The sequence below is a fragment of the Coniosporium apollinis genome (assembly GCF_000281105.1).
Source record: "Coniosporium apollinis CBS 100218 chromosome Unknown supercont1.48, whole genome shotgun sequence".
In the NCBI taxonomy this organism is placed as follows: domain Eukaryota; kingdom Fungi; phylum Ascomycota; class Dothideomycetes; genus Coniosporium; species Coniosporium apollinis.
In genome coordinates, this window is record NW_006913310.1 from 71641 (window position 1) to 87318 (window position 15678).

At 52.8% G+C, this 15678-nt stretch overlaps 6 protein-coding genes across 6 annotated transcripts; 4 read left to right on the forward strand and 2 right to left on the reverse strand.

Moving 5' to 3' along the window:
- Window positions 1-2763: 2763 nt before the first annotated feature.
- Window positions 2764-3726, forward strand: W97_08028 (uncharacterized protein; the record flags this gene model as incomplete). Its single annotated transcript, XM_007785897.1, has 3 exons — window positions 2764-2968; window positions 3068-3608; window positions 3651-3726. 3 exons carry the CDS (start codon window positions 2764-2766, stop codon window positions 3724-3726), a joined length of 822 nt encoding a protein of 273 aa, XP_007784087.1.
- Window positions 3727-3974: 248 nt separating this feature from the next.
- W97_08029 (uncharacterized protein) lies at window positions 3975-4737 on the reverse strand (the record flags this gene model as incomplete). The annotated part of the gene is made up of 4 exons (XM_007785898.1): window positions 3975-4067; window positions 4130-4183; window positions 4309-4433; window positions 4539-4737. The coding sequence occupies 4 exons, from the start codon at window positions 4735-4737 to the stop codon at window positions 3975-3977; spliced, it is 471 nt and encodes a 156-aa protein (XP_007784088.1).
- A 1074-nt stretch (window positions 4738-5811) lies between these two features.
- On the forward strand, window positions 5812-7539 carry W97_08030 (uncharacterized protein; the record flags this gene model as incomplete). Its single annotated transcript, XM_007785899.1, has 3 exons — window positions 5812-6377; window positions 6427-6597; window positions 6657-7539. 3 exons carry the CDS (start codon window positions 5812-5814, stop codon window positions 7537-7539), a joined length of 1620 nt encoding a protein of 539 aa, XP_007784089.1.
- Window positions 7540-8320: 781 nt separating this feature from the next.
- W97_08031 (haloacid dehalogenase, type II) lies at window positions 8321-9028 on the forward strand (the record flags this gene model as incomplete). The annotated part of the gene is made up of 1 exon (XM_007785900.1): window positions 8321-9028. One exon carries the CDS (start codon window positions 8321-8323, stop codon window positions 9026-9028), a length of 708 nt encoding a protein of 235 aa, XP_007784090.1.
- Window positions 9029-9851: 823 nt separating this feature from the next.
- W97_08032 (uncharacterized protein) lies at window positions 9852-10640 on the forward strand (the record flags this gene model as incomplete). The annotated part of the gene is made up of 1 exon (XM_007785901.1): window positions 9852-10640. One exon carries the CDS (start codon window positions 9852-9854, stop codon window positions 10638-10640), a length of 789 nt encoding a protein of 262 aa, XP_007784091.1.
- A 726-nt stretch (window positions 10641-11366) lies between these two features.
- W97_08033 (uncharacterized protein) lies at window positions 11367-14169 on the reverse strand (the record flags this gene model as incomplete). The annotated part of the gene is made up of 3 exons (XM_007785902.1): window positions 11367-12701; window positions 12807-13715; window positions 13768-14169. 3 exons carry the CDS (start codon window positions 14167-14169, stop codon window positions 11367-11369), a joined length of 2646 nt encoding a protein of 881 aa, XP_007784092.1.
- Between the last annotated feature and the right edge of the window lie 1509 nt (window positions 14170-15678).

Below are 15678 nucleotides of genomic sequence, written 5' to 3' on the forward strand. Positions count from 1 at the left end.
TACTTCGACCCCTGTTCTGGTGCATTTTCACCCTTCTGGCGCAATTTTACCCTTCTAGCGCAATCTCATCATTTGCGTAGCATTCGAAAACGCAACTCATAGGGTGATAATGCTATTGTCAGTACGGACGGTGTCTATTAATAGACAACGAGACTACACTGCTACAACGCGGTGTGCTGTTCCGCAGAACGCCTTGCCCGAAACGGATGTTGGTGTTGGATAATGCAAATGTCAGAGCGCAACACTGCCTTGACGGCGATAGAGGAGTTTAGGGGTTGGGACTTCGAGCTATAGTGTGCATCAGTATACTAGATGGTAATTGGTACGACCTTTGCAATACCAGGGGGATCATTGTGCATAGCACAAAATATAAGGAATAACGAAACTTGGGTTGAGAGTAAATCCCAATTTTGATTTGTTTTGGCTGCAGCTTACCAGAAGCGCGTCTAAGGGGAGTACTTACTAGCATGAACCAACCATTCGACCTATCCAAATGACCACCCAGTCTAATCAATCAATCAACCACCCAAAATACCCAAGCGAATTACCCGGAAACTCAAACGAACCACCTAGGAAAGGCTGACTTACCGTTCAAAACACCAGTGGTATGCCCGAGGCTGCCGCTGCACCGACTAGAGCTCTAGGAGGCTGCCGCACCCTGACCCTCCCCCTGACTGACGGTGGGGGCCGGGGTGCATTGTGGTGGCACTGGCATGTCGGAGCGCGCGCTGGAGCGCTCAGCCCGATTCCTTCGAATCCCTGATGGTCAGAATCCGTACTAGGTATGTGCTGTGCAGGGCTCGCAAATCGAACACCCCTGGTTCTTGCCGGTTCTGGGCGACGCGGTAGCGAATATGGCGGGGTGGGGGTACCACCCGATCGAATCTGTTTAGAGGCCTGATGCTCCTCCGGGCCACTGTTCGTGGCTTGTGCATGACGCCGAGCATGGTCGGCTCGACTCTCCTTTGCCGCCTTGTCTCCAGTCACACATTTGTATAGGACGGCGATTAACCATCCTAGCATTCCGATGGCGACAATCAGCCCAAGGACGATCCCGCCAATGGCCCACTTGGACATACCTTCACCCTGGACTTGTTCAGGAGCGCTCTGGCGCGTGAAGATAGCCCCATGATAGGGCATGGTACAGTTGTGGACTGTGCTGTTCTGAAGAAACATGGTTGAATGAGCCGGCTCCCGAGTTGGACCAATGAAAGATTGAGTAGTGGTTGTTGGAAGTGATTGGGTTCTCAAGTTTGGACTTCTTTCCTGGTGCGCCGAAGGAAGGTTGAAGGTTCCTGAGAAACTCTTGGAGGTTTCAACTGTCCCCTGATGTAACAGAAGTTGGATGAAGATCAAATCCAGAGGGCAATCCACTGCGATTTAATACCCCTTCTGGGACACTTTCACCCCTTGCCTGCCATACTGTTCACTATTTGGTCACAACGCTACAATGGCATTGTGAGAAGAACAATGCCGTTGCAAGCGTTCGCGCGATATCCTGGACAGAACAATGGAAGTCCGGTGCTGCCGCGCAATGTGGAGTCCCATAGAACGCCTTTGTCCGAGATGGTTGTTAGCGTTGGACCAATGTAACAGTCGGATTACAATGCTGGCTCGACGGCAATAGAGAAAAATTTATTGGACATATGAAGTTTTAGCGAACGCTTGACGACACGGACGTTCGTGTGTCGGGTTTAGACGGCGCCAAGCTTGGAGTCATGGACTGTCTCAACGCATTCGGTCGACACAAGCTAATGCTACTCACGCTGAGCATAGCCTGGGGGCTCCTTGGTTAAGGGAGGATGTTGTCCTCTAGATTATAAGAATGTGGATGACGCAGTGTATAGGTTGAGATTGTTGACAGTAGCCTGGCAGCGCGCGCCTCTGTAACAGGCGAAGCGACCATATATGAACGAAAGAGGAAGAGCGAGACAACAGAGGAGATTTGAGACAAGAACCCTTGAAAGGCATCTGAGACATTGACACAAGCCTCTACGATGAAAGTGGAGACAATGGAGGGAGAAGCACCATCTCACAACGGACCTAGGCAAGATGATGTCCACAGCCGGCTGCCACACACCAAGCCCAGCAATATCCGAGAAAGTGTTGCCCGGGTTTGATGTTGCCGGAGAGCAAACGGTCTTATCTTCACGGCAGCATGATATACTTTTGCTATCTCGGCAAGGTGATAACCTTATACCAGTGCAGAATTCAAAACTAGGCTACGAAGATAAGGGGCAGTGGCTCGATTCGATGGTGAATTTGTCTGCTGATGGCATAGTGCGCTTTGGTTATGGTTCCTTTCATGATCCGAGCAGGAGCCTCGAATCTGAGTCCGAGTCCTACAGCTTGAGTCTCTAAAGATATTATCATCTTCAACTGACGGAAGGCGTTGTTAGGCTTCGACTGTGACGTCCGGTGGAAATTAGTACGTCTGGTCAGTTTGCGGAACCAACATGCTCATTGTCGGTTCTGGCGTCCTTCCGGACGAATGGCGATCGAAAGACATACATGTCTCACACAGACACATGGCAGGTCTTTCAAGCTTGATGGCATGGAGTGTCGAAGTTGAATCATTGTCAGTTTGTGGAGGTTCCTCCGTCAGGCTGTTCCTGAGATCGCTCCCGCAGCGCCGCCGATCCTCCGCCCTGCGTCTCAGCATCATCATCAGCCCGTTGCCCTTCCCACAGCTCTCTCCACCCATTCCACCTCCACAATGTCTCCAAAGCGGTCCGGAGCTTACCAGAAGCTCCCCTCCCTGCCATGCCAGCTACGTCGCGACCATGGGCCCTCGTCTCACCCGCATCGCGCGGCATCGGGCTGCAGCTAGCGCGGCGCATCCTCCAAACGACCAATGTCCCCGTTGTCGCAACAGCGAGAAAGGAGCTTGACAGAACCAAAGGAGAGATCCTAAATGGACTGAAAGTCGACGAGAGTCGCCTCGATGTGCTCAAGGTTGACATGCTTGGTATCACTTCCCCCACCTTTTACCAATCTTCCACCAGCCCTGCGAGCTCTACAGCAACCGAAGATAGTCACGAATACTGACCACACCGCTCTCTAACAGACGAGACCACCATCGAGTCCGCAGCCTCCCACTGCGCCTCCAAGTTCCCTACCAAGGGCGATGGCGCGCACCATCTCCACCTCGCCTACATAATCCCCGGCCTCCTCTTCCCCGAGAAGTCCCCCCGCCAAATCGACGCCTCCTCCGCACTCCTCACGTTCCAAACCAATGCGCTCGGCCCGCTGCTAATGCTGAAGCACTTCTCGCCCTTCCTGCCCAAGAAGAACGCCTCCTTTGCCGAGGAGGACGACGCGATGAAAGGCCTGCCGAAACAAGCAATCATGGGCCTCATGTCCGCGCGTGTAGGCAGTATAACGGACAACACCCTCGGGGGCTGGTACTCGTACCGCGCATCGAAAGCGGCGGTGAACCAGATCACGAAGACGTTTGATAATTTCCTGAGGTCTACGGCTGGAGACGCGGCGATGGCGGTTGCGCTGCATCCGGGGACGGTAAAGACGGAGTTGAGTAGAGAGTTTTGGGGGAATGTGAGGGAGGAGAAGTTATTTGAGGCGGAGTGGGTGGCGGAGAGATTGGTTGAGTTGCTGGGGGGTGCGAAGGGGGAGGCGCAGCGGGAGGAGAGGAGGTTGAGGAGGGTGCTGGGCGTAGGGGAGAGGGGCAGGTGTTGGGATTGGAAGGGGGAGGAGATACCGCCATGAGGGCTGATGTGGGTGGATAGGAGGTGTTCAGGCACAATTGACGACCGGGAGTGTAGTGCTGCGATCACCGCTATACAGGAGTTAGGTTCCCGTGGCGGTCCCGTTGTATCTGAGATCATTGGCAAGTGCCATTTTCTAGGTACTAGCAGTCTTTCGCCCATCCATATGCCATCCATCCATCCGTCCAATGCAAATTACCAACATAGGAAACGTCCCATCTTCCACTGATTCGGCTCTCTCGCACTCCTCTAGGCATCGTCTTCCTTGTTCAGCGCCTTAGCCCGATCCTTCAACGCCTCCTTACTCTCAGGCTCCCCCAAATTCTCCGCGATCACTGGACCCTGCATCACGTGCACCGTCAGCATCAGCCCTGTTTTGCCCTCGCCATTCCCGTCTCATCGACCAGCTCCTTCGCTTTGTCCTGCACCATCTCCGTCATGGCTGCCGCGGCCGAGCTCTGGAGCGTCTGAGCCTACGTTCTTAACGGAGAGGGCGGGGCGGTGCAGGAAGTATCGAGGAGACAGGATAGGCGTAGGAAGGGGAAAGGGAGGAAGGAAGAAGAAGCTGAAGAGGATCACATACGGGATTGGCCTTGTGGTCCATGGCGCTGGCCTTTCCGCCAGATGTCGCGCCCGTGTCTTCCTGGTGCAGCTCGTGCGTGCTGGCGGTCGAGTCGGAGGACTCCTTTGCGACTTGATCGGTTAGATCTGGGGCAGCGCGCGTCAGCTTATGAGCAGACTTTGGTAGTGCAGCAGAATAGCGTAGAGGATTGGATAGAGGGATGTGGCTAGAAAGGCTGAAGGGGCACTGACTGCCTTCGGCAACTTCCTCGCTGGGGTGGACAGGCATATTGTCTTTGCTGCGGATCGGGACGGTAGCTTCGTTTGAGTCTGCTTCTGTGTTTGCGTCTTTGAATGCGTTGATGATGGGGTCGTAGTGTTTGTCTTTCTGAGCGTAGTAATCTTGGATGCGTTCGTGAAAGGAAGGCTGGTTTGCGGTTGTGGTGGCCATATTGGAGGATGGGGGGTTCATGGAGGGGTCACACGCTGACGTCGTTGACGGCGTGATCTCTTGAATCAACACCTCAGGCATCAAATATTCTACTGACATCCGCAAGGCTTACTTTCAAGTACGAGTACACATACGGGGCATCGTGTTCTCACTGCTGTGCTAGGGCGACGTGCAATTTTTGTACGCGACTGAAGCCAATTAGAGCGATGGACAGGCAAGTCAGTGGGACCAACGTGGCCATGGATCATAGCGCTTCTGCTGCGAAAGGTCGACGCAAGAGGCCGAGGGTTCCCGAAGAGAGCAGAGAAAGAGTTGCAAGAGCGTGAGTTGAAAAGGCGCTGCTTCTGTTGAGACCGCTAAAGCTCTGTCCAGCTGCGAGGCGTGCCGCAAAATGAAGGAGAAATGCCACCGGCAGGGAGGTCAGCCCTGTAGTAGATGCACTCGGTTGGGTCGTTCCTGCGAATTCAATGATATATCCAAGTCGCCTGGGACTCGCCCAAAGGGCAGGTATGGAATGAACCCAGATGGTCTCACAAACCACAACATGTGTTCATTGACAACCTCAAGTGGTCTCGACGGCTTCTTTGACGTGGAGACGATAAGGATTATGGAGCAAATCATCACACATTTCACGGGGACCACGACCTTTGATAAGTTACGACTTGAGCAGGTTGCTGCTGGTCTTCATCATGGGTGCTCCACTGATCAAATACCTATCCACGATGCGCATTCGAATGACTCTGCGGAAGCGATCAGTGAAGATGAAGAGTTTATCATCAGTGCTGTCTCCCCTACTACCACATGTACGTTTGCCACTGACCAGAGGCGGACACCACGGCCGTTCTTTTTCTCATCTCTGACCGAACGAAATATATTCTGGAGTGTTATCACACTCCAATTTCTCAAGTCGCGTCCAGCAGAAAGTTGGCAGTCGTCTCCACACTACCTTTCCAGAGGTACCGAGCCCGCATTCGCTAAAATATCAATTTTCTTACAATCGTTCATCAGCATCAAGCCAGAGGCACTGCGAAGGGAGATCCTCTTAGGGCAACACATCTCCGCTCTCCACCCTTCATGATTGTCGATGCCACCGCTTCGTTCCCGCCGGCAGGAATTGCGTATTTTCTCTTCGACGTTTTCTTCGATTATGCCCAGACGAATTATTCATATGTGGACGAGTGTTCACTCCGCCAGAAGCTCCAGGATTTCTATACGCTGACTCCTGTTCTGGGGACCCATGATGCGCCCTGGATCTGCACGGTTCTGATGATGTTTGCGGTCGGTACGCAGTTCGCACATTTGAGCTCAAGGCCCCACGAACATCACTCGGTAGAGCTCAGCACCGGACAAGAAGATGCACACTCAGCTGACGACGCTGTTGTGCTTACCTTTTATCACTCGGCCTCCAGGCTCATCCCGGATGTCATTGCAGCTGCCTCCATCGACAGTGTCCAAGCTTTCCTCCTGCTTGGTGTATATGCTCTGCCTATTGACGCAGCCGGGTTATCCTGTACGTATCTTGGGATTGCCATCAGAATAGCAACTCAGAATGGCATGCACCGCAGGTATCACAAGTACCTAGAACCTCGGCAGATTGAGCTACGCAATAGGATTTGGTGGACTGCATTCACGCTGGAAAGGTCCGTGGCATGATTTGCCTTCCAACTACCACGTGCTGACGTGGTGTAGACGCATTAGTGTCTTACACGGCCGGCCGGTGTCAGTAGCACGATCAGAAGTGGACTCAGATCTGCCAACAGACTTTCCCGAGTTGCGACCAACAACTCGAATTGACACCTTACCGAATGTGTTGGCGATGATCAAGTTGACGGATGCTCTGGAGGATGCTAGAGACAAGCTGTATGCTTTCTCCAACCACTCCAGAATGAGCTTACGGGACTTGGCTGACGCCTCTATAGGTTATCGTTAAAGAAAGCTCCCAGGAAGCTCAGATCCACTGTATTCGGCTCTATTCTGCAGTCAAAACGAGAATTGCAGCAGTATTGGCAGTCACTACCAGATGCAACCTTTTGCAGAGACTTGACCCCTGACAAACCACTTTTCCGATTCAATGTCCACCTGGTCTTGACTTATCATCTAATACACATCTTTATTGGACGGTCCTTCATATTCAACAGAACAAGAGCTAGCAGTCCTGACACCCCAATCGAACAGTACCTCGCAGACTGGGTTGAAACGCGGAACGTACTTGTCGCAGAGTGCGTCCAAAGCGCGGAGGCTGTGATCGATCTGTGTCAAGTTCTGCATGATGAGGTGGGTCTCGCAAGAGCATCTTATACCGAGTTCACTTCATGCTGCGCTGCAATTCTAGCAGTCCTGGCGCAGCGTATATCTGCGGGACCTGTGGGACCTGCGAATGACCTTCGCCTCCAAAGCGTCTGCAACAAAGGGATCAAACTTATCAAGCAGTTGTCAGTCGGCATCTATTCCGCAAACTCCGAAAAGCTGGCGGTTGAGGTCTTGGAGAGGGCTTTACACCGACTCGATCCCCGTGGCCACAAGGAAGCTTCTGAGAGCACACGTAGATCTGCCTACACGCAATTCAAGGACTGGGCCGTGCTTCAACAGAGTGAACCGGGAGAAAGGGAACAGGCGAGCGCTTTGGGCCATGCTGGCAACTTGGCGCCAGCCAGTCACAATCTTGACGTTCCGGACTTCTCTCAATCGTCACTGCTCGAGGGCACCGAATGGTATGGTGACTCTGGTTGCAACCCCTTCGAGTTGGGTGAACTTGCTTCGGTACCCGGCTTGGACCAGTTGTTCGAGTACGGCTTGCTTTGATCACAACGCTGTTCTCAAACAAAAGCATGCAGAGTGACAGAAGTGGCTTATACAGTACACATCATTCCATACTTGGCTTCAACCACGAAGGAGGGTGCATTCATTGAAGAAGCGGCGGCCGCTTGACCACCCCCCAATACCATCAAGAAGAACTAACACACAGTTTGTATGATTCACATCTGAACCTTCCATTTGCTGAAGCTATATTTAATGAGTCGGTCGCCCTTAGTAAGCACCTAGATACTGTATTGAGAAGCTTTGTGGCTGCGTGCCGTCAAGCGGCCTCTTCCTCCGTAAACACCCTAACACCCTCTCCATCGTATGGTCTTCCACTGCTAAAAGAAGCCACGTATAACAACGCCTTGCAATGAACAAACGGCCCCAATGAAGCTTGATAGGTAATCTATATGATGATGTACTTCAAATTTTTACTTCGTCATGGTTCGCGATAGGATCGAAGCCGCATCTGTTGTCATGTGTGGGTAAAGACGATTATGAGAGGGGGCACGTGACCGGGTGCATTGCAACCGGGTGCAAGTACCCGGTCTCGTCTCATCCTCAAGTGGCACCCGGGGCAAGAATCAGTTTCTTTCCTCTTGATCGATGGGACTCCTCCGGTATTTCAGATAAAACTACAGTATAAGAACCTGCAGCTAGTTCAGTTCATCTTGGTGCATGCCTTCCAGACAGCAAGTGATTCTTTCCACTACAACGCACTAAGACCGCATAGTTAAAGCATCATCATTCATATCTCATACGTCCAACTTCACAATATCACATCATGTCTAAGTTGACGGACTACCGTCTCTTGTCTTTCGACGTCTATGGCACGCTTGTCGATTGGGAATCAGGCATCCTGGCTGCATTGCAGCCCACCCTCGACGCCAACAACCGCACTGATTTCTCGCGCCAGCAGCTGTTAGACGTTTACCATGAGCTTGAAGTCACGCAACAAAGCAAGACTCCAGACCTCACTTATGCCGAACTCCTCGCCACGATCCACCCTCAGATAACCGCCAAGCTTGGACTCGCTCCGCCAACAGCCGAGGATTCTGAAAAGTTTGGACAATCGATTGGCGAATGGCCCGCTTTCCCAGACACAGTGGACGCACTGGGCCGACTATCAAAGCACTACAAGCTGGTCGTCCTCTCGAACGTTGACCGAAAGTCGTTTGCTGCAACCAACGCCGGGCCACTCCAAGGCTTCAAGTTTGACTTGGTAATCTCGGCTGAGGACGTGGGCTCTTACAAGCCCGACCTTCGCAACTTCGAATTCATGCTCAAGAGGGTAAAGGAGCAGTTTGGGGTGGAAAAGTCAGAGATACTGCAAACGGCGCAGAGCCAATTCCATGACCATCATCCGGCCAAGGAGATGGGCATAAAGTCGAGCTGGATTGTGAGGCCGGGGACCTCAATGGGCAATCGGGACAACGCTGTGTACGACTGGAAATTTGATACTCTTGGCGATATGGCGGATGCATTGGAGTAAGAGATGCGAGCACGCTCGACCTGATTTACATGAACCGGAGGGGCACCGGGCCGGGTGCGCAGCCAGGCGTAACCGGACTACAAAGCTACTAGTCGTGTTGCAAATGTATATATCAAGATCTCCATAGGCTGTTGTCACACATTTCGTGTCAAGTAGCTTACAACTTTCAGCCTAGCTTCGCTGTTTTATCTTGTGAGTTCATCGCCATGGTAGGAACATTCTATGGAAGTGACCTTGAGCAACTCCGCCCCCTAGGTCAGTCGTGCCCACTAGCCTCTGATCTATCTCTAATATTCACCCAGGGCGACTTGAGCGATACTCGGCAGTACGAAGCCATCTCGGTATCTACCTTAATGTTGGCGTTACCGCCTGTTACCGGCGGCAAAGCAGCGAACCTTTAAAGCCGGCGCTCTTTCGCGCTCTAGCAGTTGTCATCTCGAAACGCCCAATACTTTCAGCTATTCCAGTCAATGTCGATACGACATCTCCTCACTTTATACGACTGCCCCATATCCCCCTACAAAGGACGGTGACCTTTATAAAGAAGCACGACTATTGTGAAGTCCAAGGAACAGGCCTTTGTCTGGACAAACTTCTTGAGGAGCAGCACAATCGACCTTTTGGCTATGAAACACCGCTGCTGCCATTTTGGAGGCTATGTGTGGTTGAAGATCCTGCTGACGCCTCGGTATTCGCGCTTGCATTCATATCCCATCATAGTATAGCCGATACCCAGAGTGCTCTCGTCTTTCACGAAGACTTAGAGGATGCCCTTTCTCACCCAACACAGGCTTGGTCAACTGACATCGTCTCCACGCCCACGATGGATCTCATACCCCCACTGGAAGATTTGCATGATCTCCCCGTTTCTGAGGAATTCCTCCGCCGTCAGCAAAGCTACTGCGCCCCTTCGCCTTCGGCCTGGACCGCAGCTCCGCAAACCGTTCCCGTCAAAACCCGGTGCACCTCCCTCTCTCTTTCCACAGCCACGACTCAGGCCCTCCAAAGAACTGCCAAGGAAGAAAAGTCCTCCATCACCGCGATGCTGCACAGCCTTCTCGCAGCGAGTCTCTTCCACATCTTACCGCCAACGTACACAACGCTGAACGCCGACTGTGCCGTCTCCTTACGACGCTGGCTCCCGTCCCCAATCATCCCATCCTCAATCGGCTGCTTCGTTGGCTCTTTCGCGCAGACATACAGCAGGGGCCCCTTCAGCTGGAGCGAAGCTCGCAGGACCAAATCGACCATCGACCACGCTGTGCAAAGCAGAGGCGCGGACATGCCTGTTAGTTTTCTGCGGCACGTGCCAGATATGCACCAATGGTTTGGCGAGAAATTGGGGCGACAGAGGTTGAGTGCTTTTGAGCTATCCAATGTGGGGAAGTTGGGCCCGTTGGAGAGACAGGGGGACTATAGGATAGAAAGTTTGCTGTTCAGCCAGGGCGCTAGCGCTTGCAGTGCAGCAATCAAGGTTAGTGCGGTGACTGGAAGGGATGAGAGATTGGCTCTGGGTTTCTCGTGGCAGGAAGGTGTTGTGGATGATGATATAATGGAAATACTTGTGGCAAGGCTTCGGGAGGAATTTGAAAAAATCGTGGCCCACTGCTGAGATTGTATCAAAAGCACTGTTGCCTGGACATGCGAATTGTTGCTCTACATTGATTGTAGAAATTGCGAAAGAGACGGGATTCAAAGAGTGGTCCGGAGAAGGAGTTACCACAACACATGGACAATGGACCTGGATACGTCTCTATTTTTTTTTTGTCGATCGAGGTGAGTCGCGGTCAAGATTCAGACAGTAAAAAGCACAGTTTTTTGGACACAGCAATCCATGCGGCACGGCAGCAAAGCTCTGTGAAGCTTAAACGGCATATGAAAGTTTTGGCTTCGTGGAGAACTGGCGTCCGGCCGCAGTGGTACGGTATCCAATTTGCTGAACAACAAGAAACAAATTTGCAGAATTAAGACGGTATTCTCCGCCCTTCAGCGTTGTCGTCCGAGTATATGCTCAACTATTTACATTGAAGATTACATGATCATCACAAGTTTCCATGCCAGATTCCCCTCCCCCACCTGTGCGGCAGATTAGATTAAGTGGGTGGCTGCTTCTTAAAAAGAACGAAAGAAGGCGGCTGTGTATCGCCGATGTGTTCCCAAGACCCAATTTCAAGAAAATAATAAATCCGCTCATGGTTCTAAGTCCCATCGGTATGTATGCCGCGGACGCCGAGAAACAATGGTGAGAGGTTGGTCCCAAAGATCTAGAGTCGCCGTATAAACAGAAAAAGAAGAGACCGTCCGGAAAGCGCCCCGAGTGAACCGCCGAAAAATGCATTTACCACGAGAAGGTCATCAACGCGGGATTGAGTGCTATTGGCAACAACAGATGGCTCACCGTGACCGTCGCCATGGGCAAGATAGCCACGAAATCCTTGATCATCCAATCATGCGGCACCCAGGGCGCGACGGCAAGGAAAATCATGCCGAAGATGCCGAACAGCGCAAATGCGATGCTGTATTTAAAGCTCTTCAGCACTTTGGGCACTTCGATGAAGAAGTTGGAGAATTCGGCTTCCTTGGAGGTGGCGCCCCAGGTCATGTCGATCTCGAACATGTGTGCCAATAGCGCTTGCGAGACGTGGAGAGAGAGACCACCCAGGAAGATGGCCAACATGAGGATCCACTTTAAGTTCTCGAGCAGCGCGCCGAAGAAGCTGCGGTCGCCGATGCGGTATCTCATGATTGCGAGCGCCACATTGCCGAGACCGTTGAAGACGATGACGATGGAGAACCACACTTTCCAGCTGTCGATGTAGTACTTGTCGAGATATCCGTTGAACCAGCCGATGGCGAAGTAGTTTGCGGTCGTTAGTATCCAGGCAGCGCCTATGGCATAGTAGGTACCGATATATGAAACGATAGTGACCTTCGAGGTGAATCGGATGTTGCTGAACAGGAAGCGGCGGAAGAGCTCGGTGAATGGTCCGCGGGTGAGCCAGAGGCGCATTGGGTGGAACAGAAGCTCGTTGCAGCCGTACGCGTACTTTTCCCAACGCGCCAGTTCGTCGTAGACAGTGAGCGAGACACCCTCCTTGAAGCCCTCGCCAGCCCAGGCGGCTAGACGGATGATGTAGCCATTGCACTGCAGACGAAGCGACATGTCGAAGTCTTCGGACACGTGAGATTCTGACCAGAACTTCTCGTAGCCGTCTTCGTCGAAGAAAGAAACCTGCTGGATGGCGGACCACCGGAGGATAGCGTTGTGGCCGACAAACGGAGCAACGTCACCGTTGGAGACCGTGTATCGAATGGCCGTGTAGATCAAGTTGGTGAAGAAAGTGATACCGTTCTCGAAATACGTGTGGACAACCTGCATGACACCAGACGAGAACTGCATGATGCCGACTTCCGGAGACTGCTCCATTTCGCTGGCAGCATCAAGCAAGCAGTCGGCCGGCACACGAGTATCGGAGTCAATAAGGATGATGTAGTCGCCGACACGGATGTTGCCATCTGCCCACGCGCGGCCGTTCTCCTCGAGAACTTCCTTGAGGCAGCGCTCATATTCGCGCGCCTCGTCGTTCTGAGACCAATCCTCGGGGCGGTGGATTTGAGCTAGCTTTTCTTCGACATTGTTGGAAATCATGAGGCCGAAGTTCATGTTAGAGGCCTGCAAGGCTGCGTTAGCGATCTGCATGCAAGGGACTTCGGATCGACACGCCGACATCGCACCGCGTGCTGGGCGTCCCGATCACGAGGCAAAGCTTAAACTGACCTTCTTGAATTTGCCTCTGCGCGTGAATCCATTCTCGCCGTGCTTTGGACGTGCGGTCCATCCAATGCTGTGGTCTGCATAAAACTCGATTCTGGCCTGGCGCTCTTCCTCACCGATGATTTGCAGACCGTCGTCATTGATGAACATGTTCGCAGAACCACCCTGCAATTCGTAGGTAGACATAGCCTGCTTGATGGACTTAACGGTTGGTGCAATGACAGATGCGAGACCCTCCTTGTAGACTGGGCACTGAATGGTAATGTGCGGTAGTGTTCTGCCTGTAATGCGACGAGGCAGAAGTGCCGAGTAATATCTCGAGTTCTGTGTCATCTGGCGAACGGGACCGATGCATTGTGCGATACAGCCAACGATTACCTGTGCGAAGAAAAGCGTGAAGAAGACCTGGATGGGCGTGAGGACGAGCAGCGCAAGACGAGCGTAGCCCTTGTCGACCATGACCTCGATGGCGATCTGTCGGAAACCAGCGCCCAACATGACAGTGATGATCAGCAAGGTGAATCCGACTAGCACACTGTTCATGATGTGCGTCGGTCGCTTTTCCGGCTTCACCTCGCCGCTTTCCTCGTCGATCTCGCATTCTACGACGGCAGGTCCTTTCTTAGAGCCCTCGTCCTCCTCCTCTACTTCACCGGTCTTCCACACCAGTTGCATCAGCTCGTTCTCAATGGCCTTTGCGCGGTTGATGATGTTCATGGCTTCGTCGTCCCACACGATAAGGAGAGCCTCTGATGCGATGAAAGCGGCGAACTGGTGCTTCCTAGCCTTCGGTAGATCGTCAATCGTGGGAAGGATTTGTACTCGTAGACCGTTCATGAGCGGTACATCGACGGCGTCGGGAGCGCATTGGAGGAATGTCTTGATGATTCGGGAGTTCACGGTCATGGCGACCTGTTCTTGGGTCAGCAACCTACGAAGCAGTCGCACCTTGTGCGAGGCTTACCTGGACATTGAGCTGGGCACAGTAGTGCGCGAAAGCAGACTCGGCGAGTTGAGGCGGGCACGCCATGTAGTTTCCCCGGCTTTTTCTTAGCAGTACACCCTCAATCTCCCCGCTGCCGTCACCGACCCATAAGGCACCGCATTGCTGCTGGAAGAGGTAGTTGACCATAACCTCATGTTTGATGTCGTCGAGGAAAGTGCTGTGTACGGAGCCGGCAACTGATGCTCGTCCGGACATTGGTGGTGTAGAGAATCCAGGCGATGGGGGTACTAATGGTGTTCCATATCCAGGTGAAGATGGTTGTTGCGGGAAGCCCTTTTCATTGAGTGTCGGTGATAATTGAGCCATCTGTTGTCGAGGCTGTTCCTTCTCTGAAGGCTTGTCCTTCTTGAAGAACCCCATCGCTCCGGTAGGGGTGGAGGAGTCTTGGAAAGCGAATGTGAATGCCTAAGCGGCGTGCTCTTCTATTCCGCTGCTCGAGCCGTTGCAAGCGAAAATGCAAACGCCTGCGATGGTTGTTACTCGTGTCTCCACACCAAGTTGTTCAACGTTACTCACGTTGGGATCGAGCAGTTGAGATTGCTTCAGTTGAGCCTGGTAAGCTAAATTCTATGGAAGAATATAAGAGCAAGTGGACCAAGGTACTGGAAAGTGGATGACAATGCGAGCAAACTGCTGGCTAAACGAGGGACACAACCAGGAAGATACAGAACACGAAGCCTGTTCTCCTCGAAGATTGGAATTGAAGAAAAGAGAAGAGCGAGGGTGGGGGAATTGTCGGTACTACAAGGAACGGCGGTGGGTGCAGACGGGTGGGATATGTAAAAGGCATCAACTGGCTAAGTGCATCAAGGGAGCCCGGCGTGAGCCTGCTCGATGAGATTAGCTATCGGCATGAGCCCGTTGGACTATTTTTGCGGTGGCTCTATCTAGCTCCTCCAAAAGAAACGCGATGCCATGGTGAGCTAGTTGGGGGGAATTCGGTAAGGCCTTGTCACTCAGATACCCCATCGAAGTTACAAGGGCCGAGCGAGATTTGATGCAGGGCCATCGCTAGTGATCAAGGATAGAGAGGCGCGTGCATCCCATGCAACCCTGGAATAGCAAAGCGGCTCTGTGCTGGCCGGGGCGAGCTCAAAGTTGATTCACACGGCGCTCTTGAGCCGGCCATTGTCATTGCTTGGAGCAGATTCGAGGCATCAGAGACACCGGAGAGGCTGCCATTGCGTATGGCGTGAGGTTCCATCAACCATGGGCGGCAAGGTTAGCTGGCCGCTGGTGGAATCCCCGTTTCACCGGTCCTCATTAGGCATGGCTTGTCTGGCTGCAGGTACAGGGCGCACCGATAAAGTGCGGCAACGCCATGAGTGCCTTCTGCCGCCTTGGACGCCCCAACTGTACCTGCTCATCTTGCATCCGCTGTGAGGTGTCGTCCACAAAGCTTATCTCCCGGTAGTGAACCAACCAGAAGCCCGCCTCTGTAATGTTTCTATTCCTGAATCCCTTCGCCGCGCATTTGATTGACATGATCGCCGCTCCATGCTTGCTTGATCAGCGAAACGTGCGACGAGATCAACGTGGAGGAACTGTCAAAATCCTTACACATGCCGCAAGGCCATTGGCACGATGCCCCTGTGCAAGTCGTGACTGCCGAGGAGTCGCCCCTTTGTGAGCGGAGGTCAATTAATTAAAGTGGGCTGGGCTGACATCAGGCTCCTCTTCGCTAGCACATGGCGAGACAGGCCAGCGGCTCTAGCTGCGCATCTCCCGTGGCGCCGACGAGAGTCAACGAAAATCGTAGAGAAGCAGCCGATGCCAAGTTCTCGCGCGATCAGTGCCCAGTGCCTGCGGCTCCCTGACTCAGAAGTGTCAGACTGTCTCGTGGAATAATACAAGCAGTCCCAGCATGCC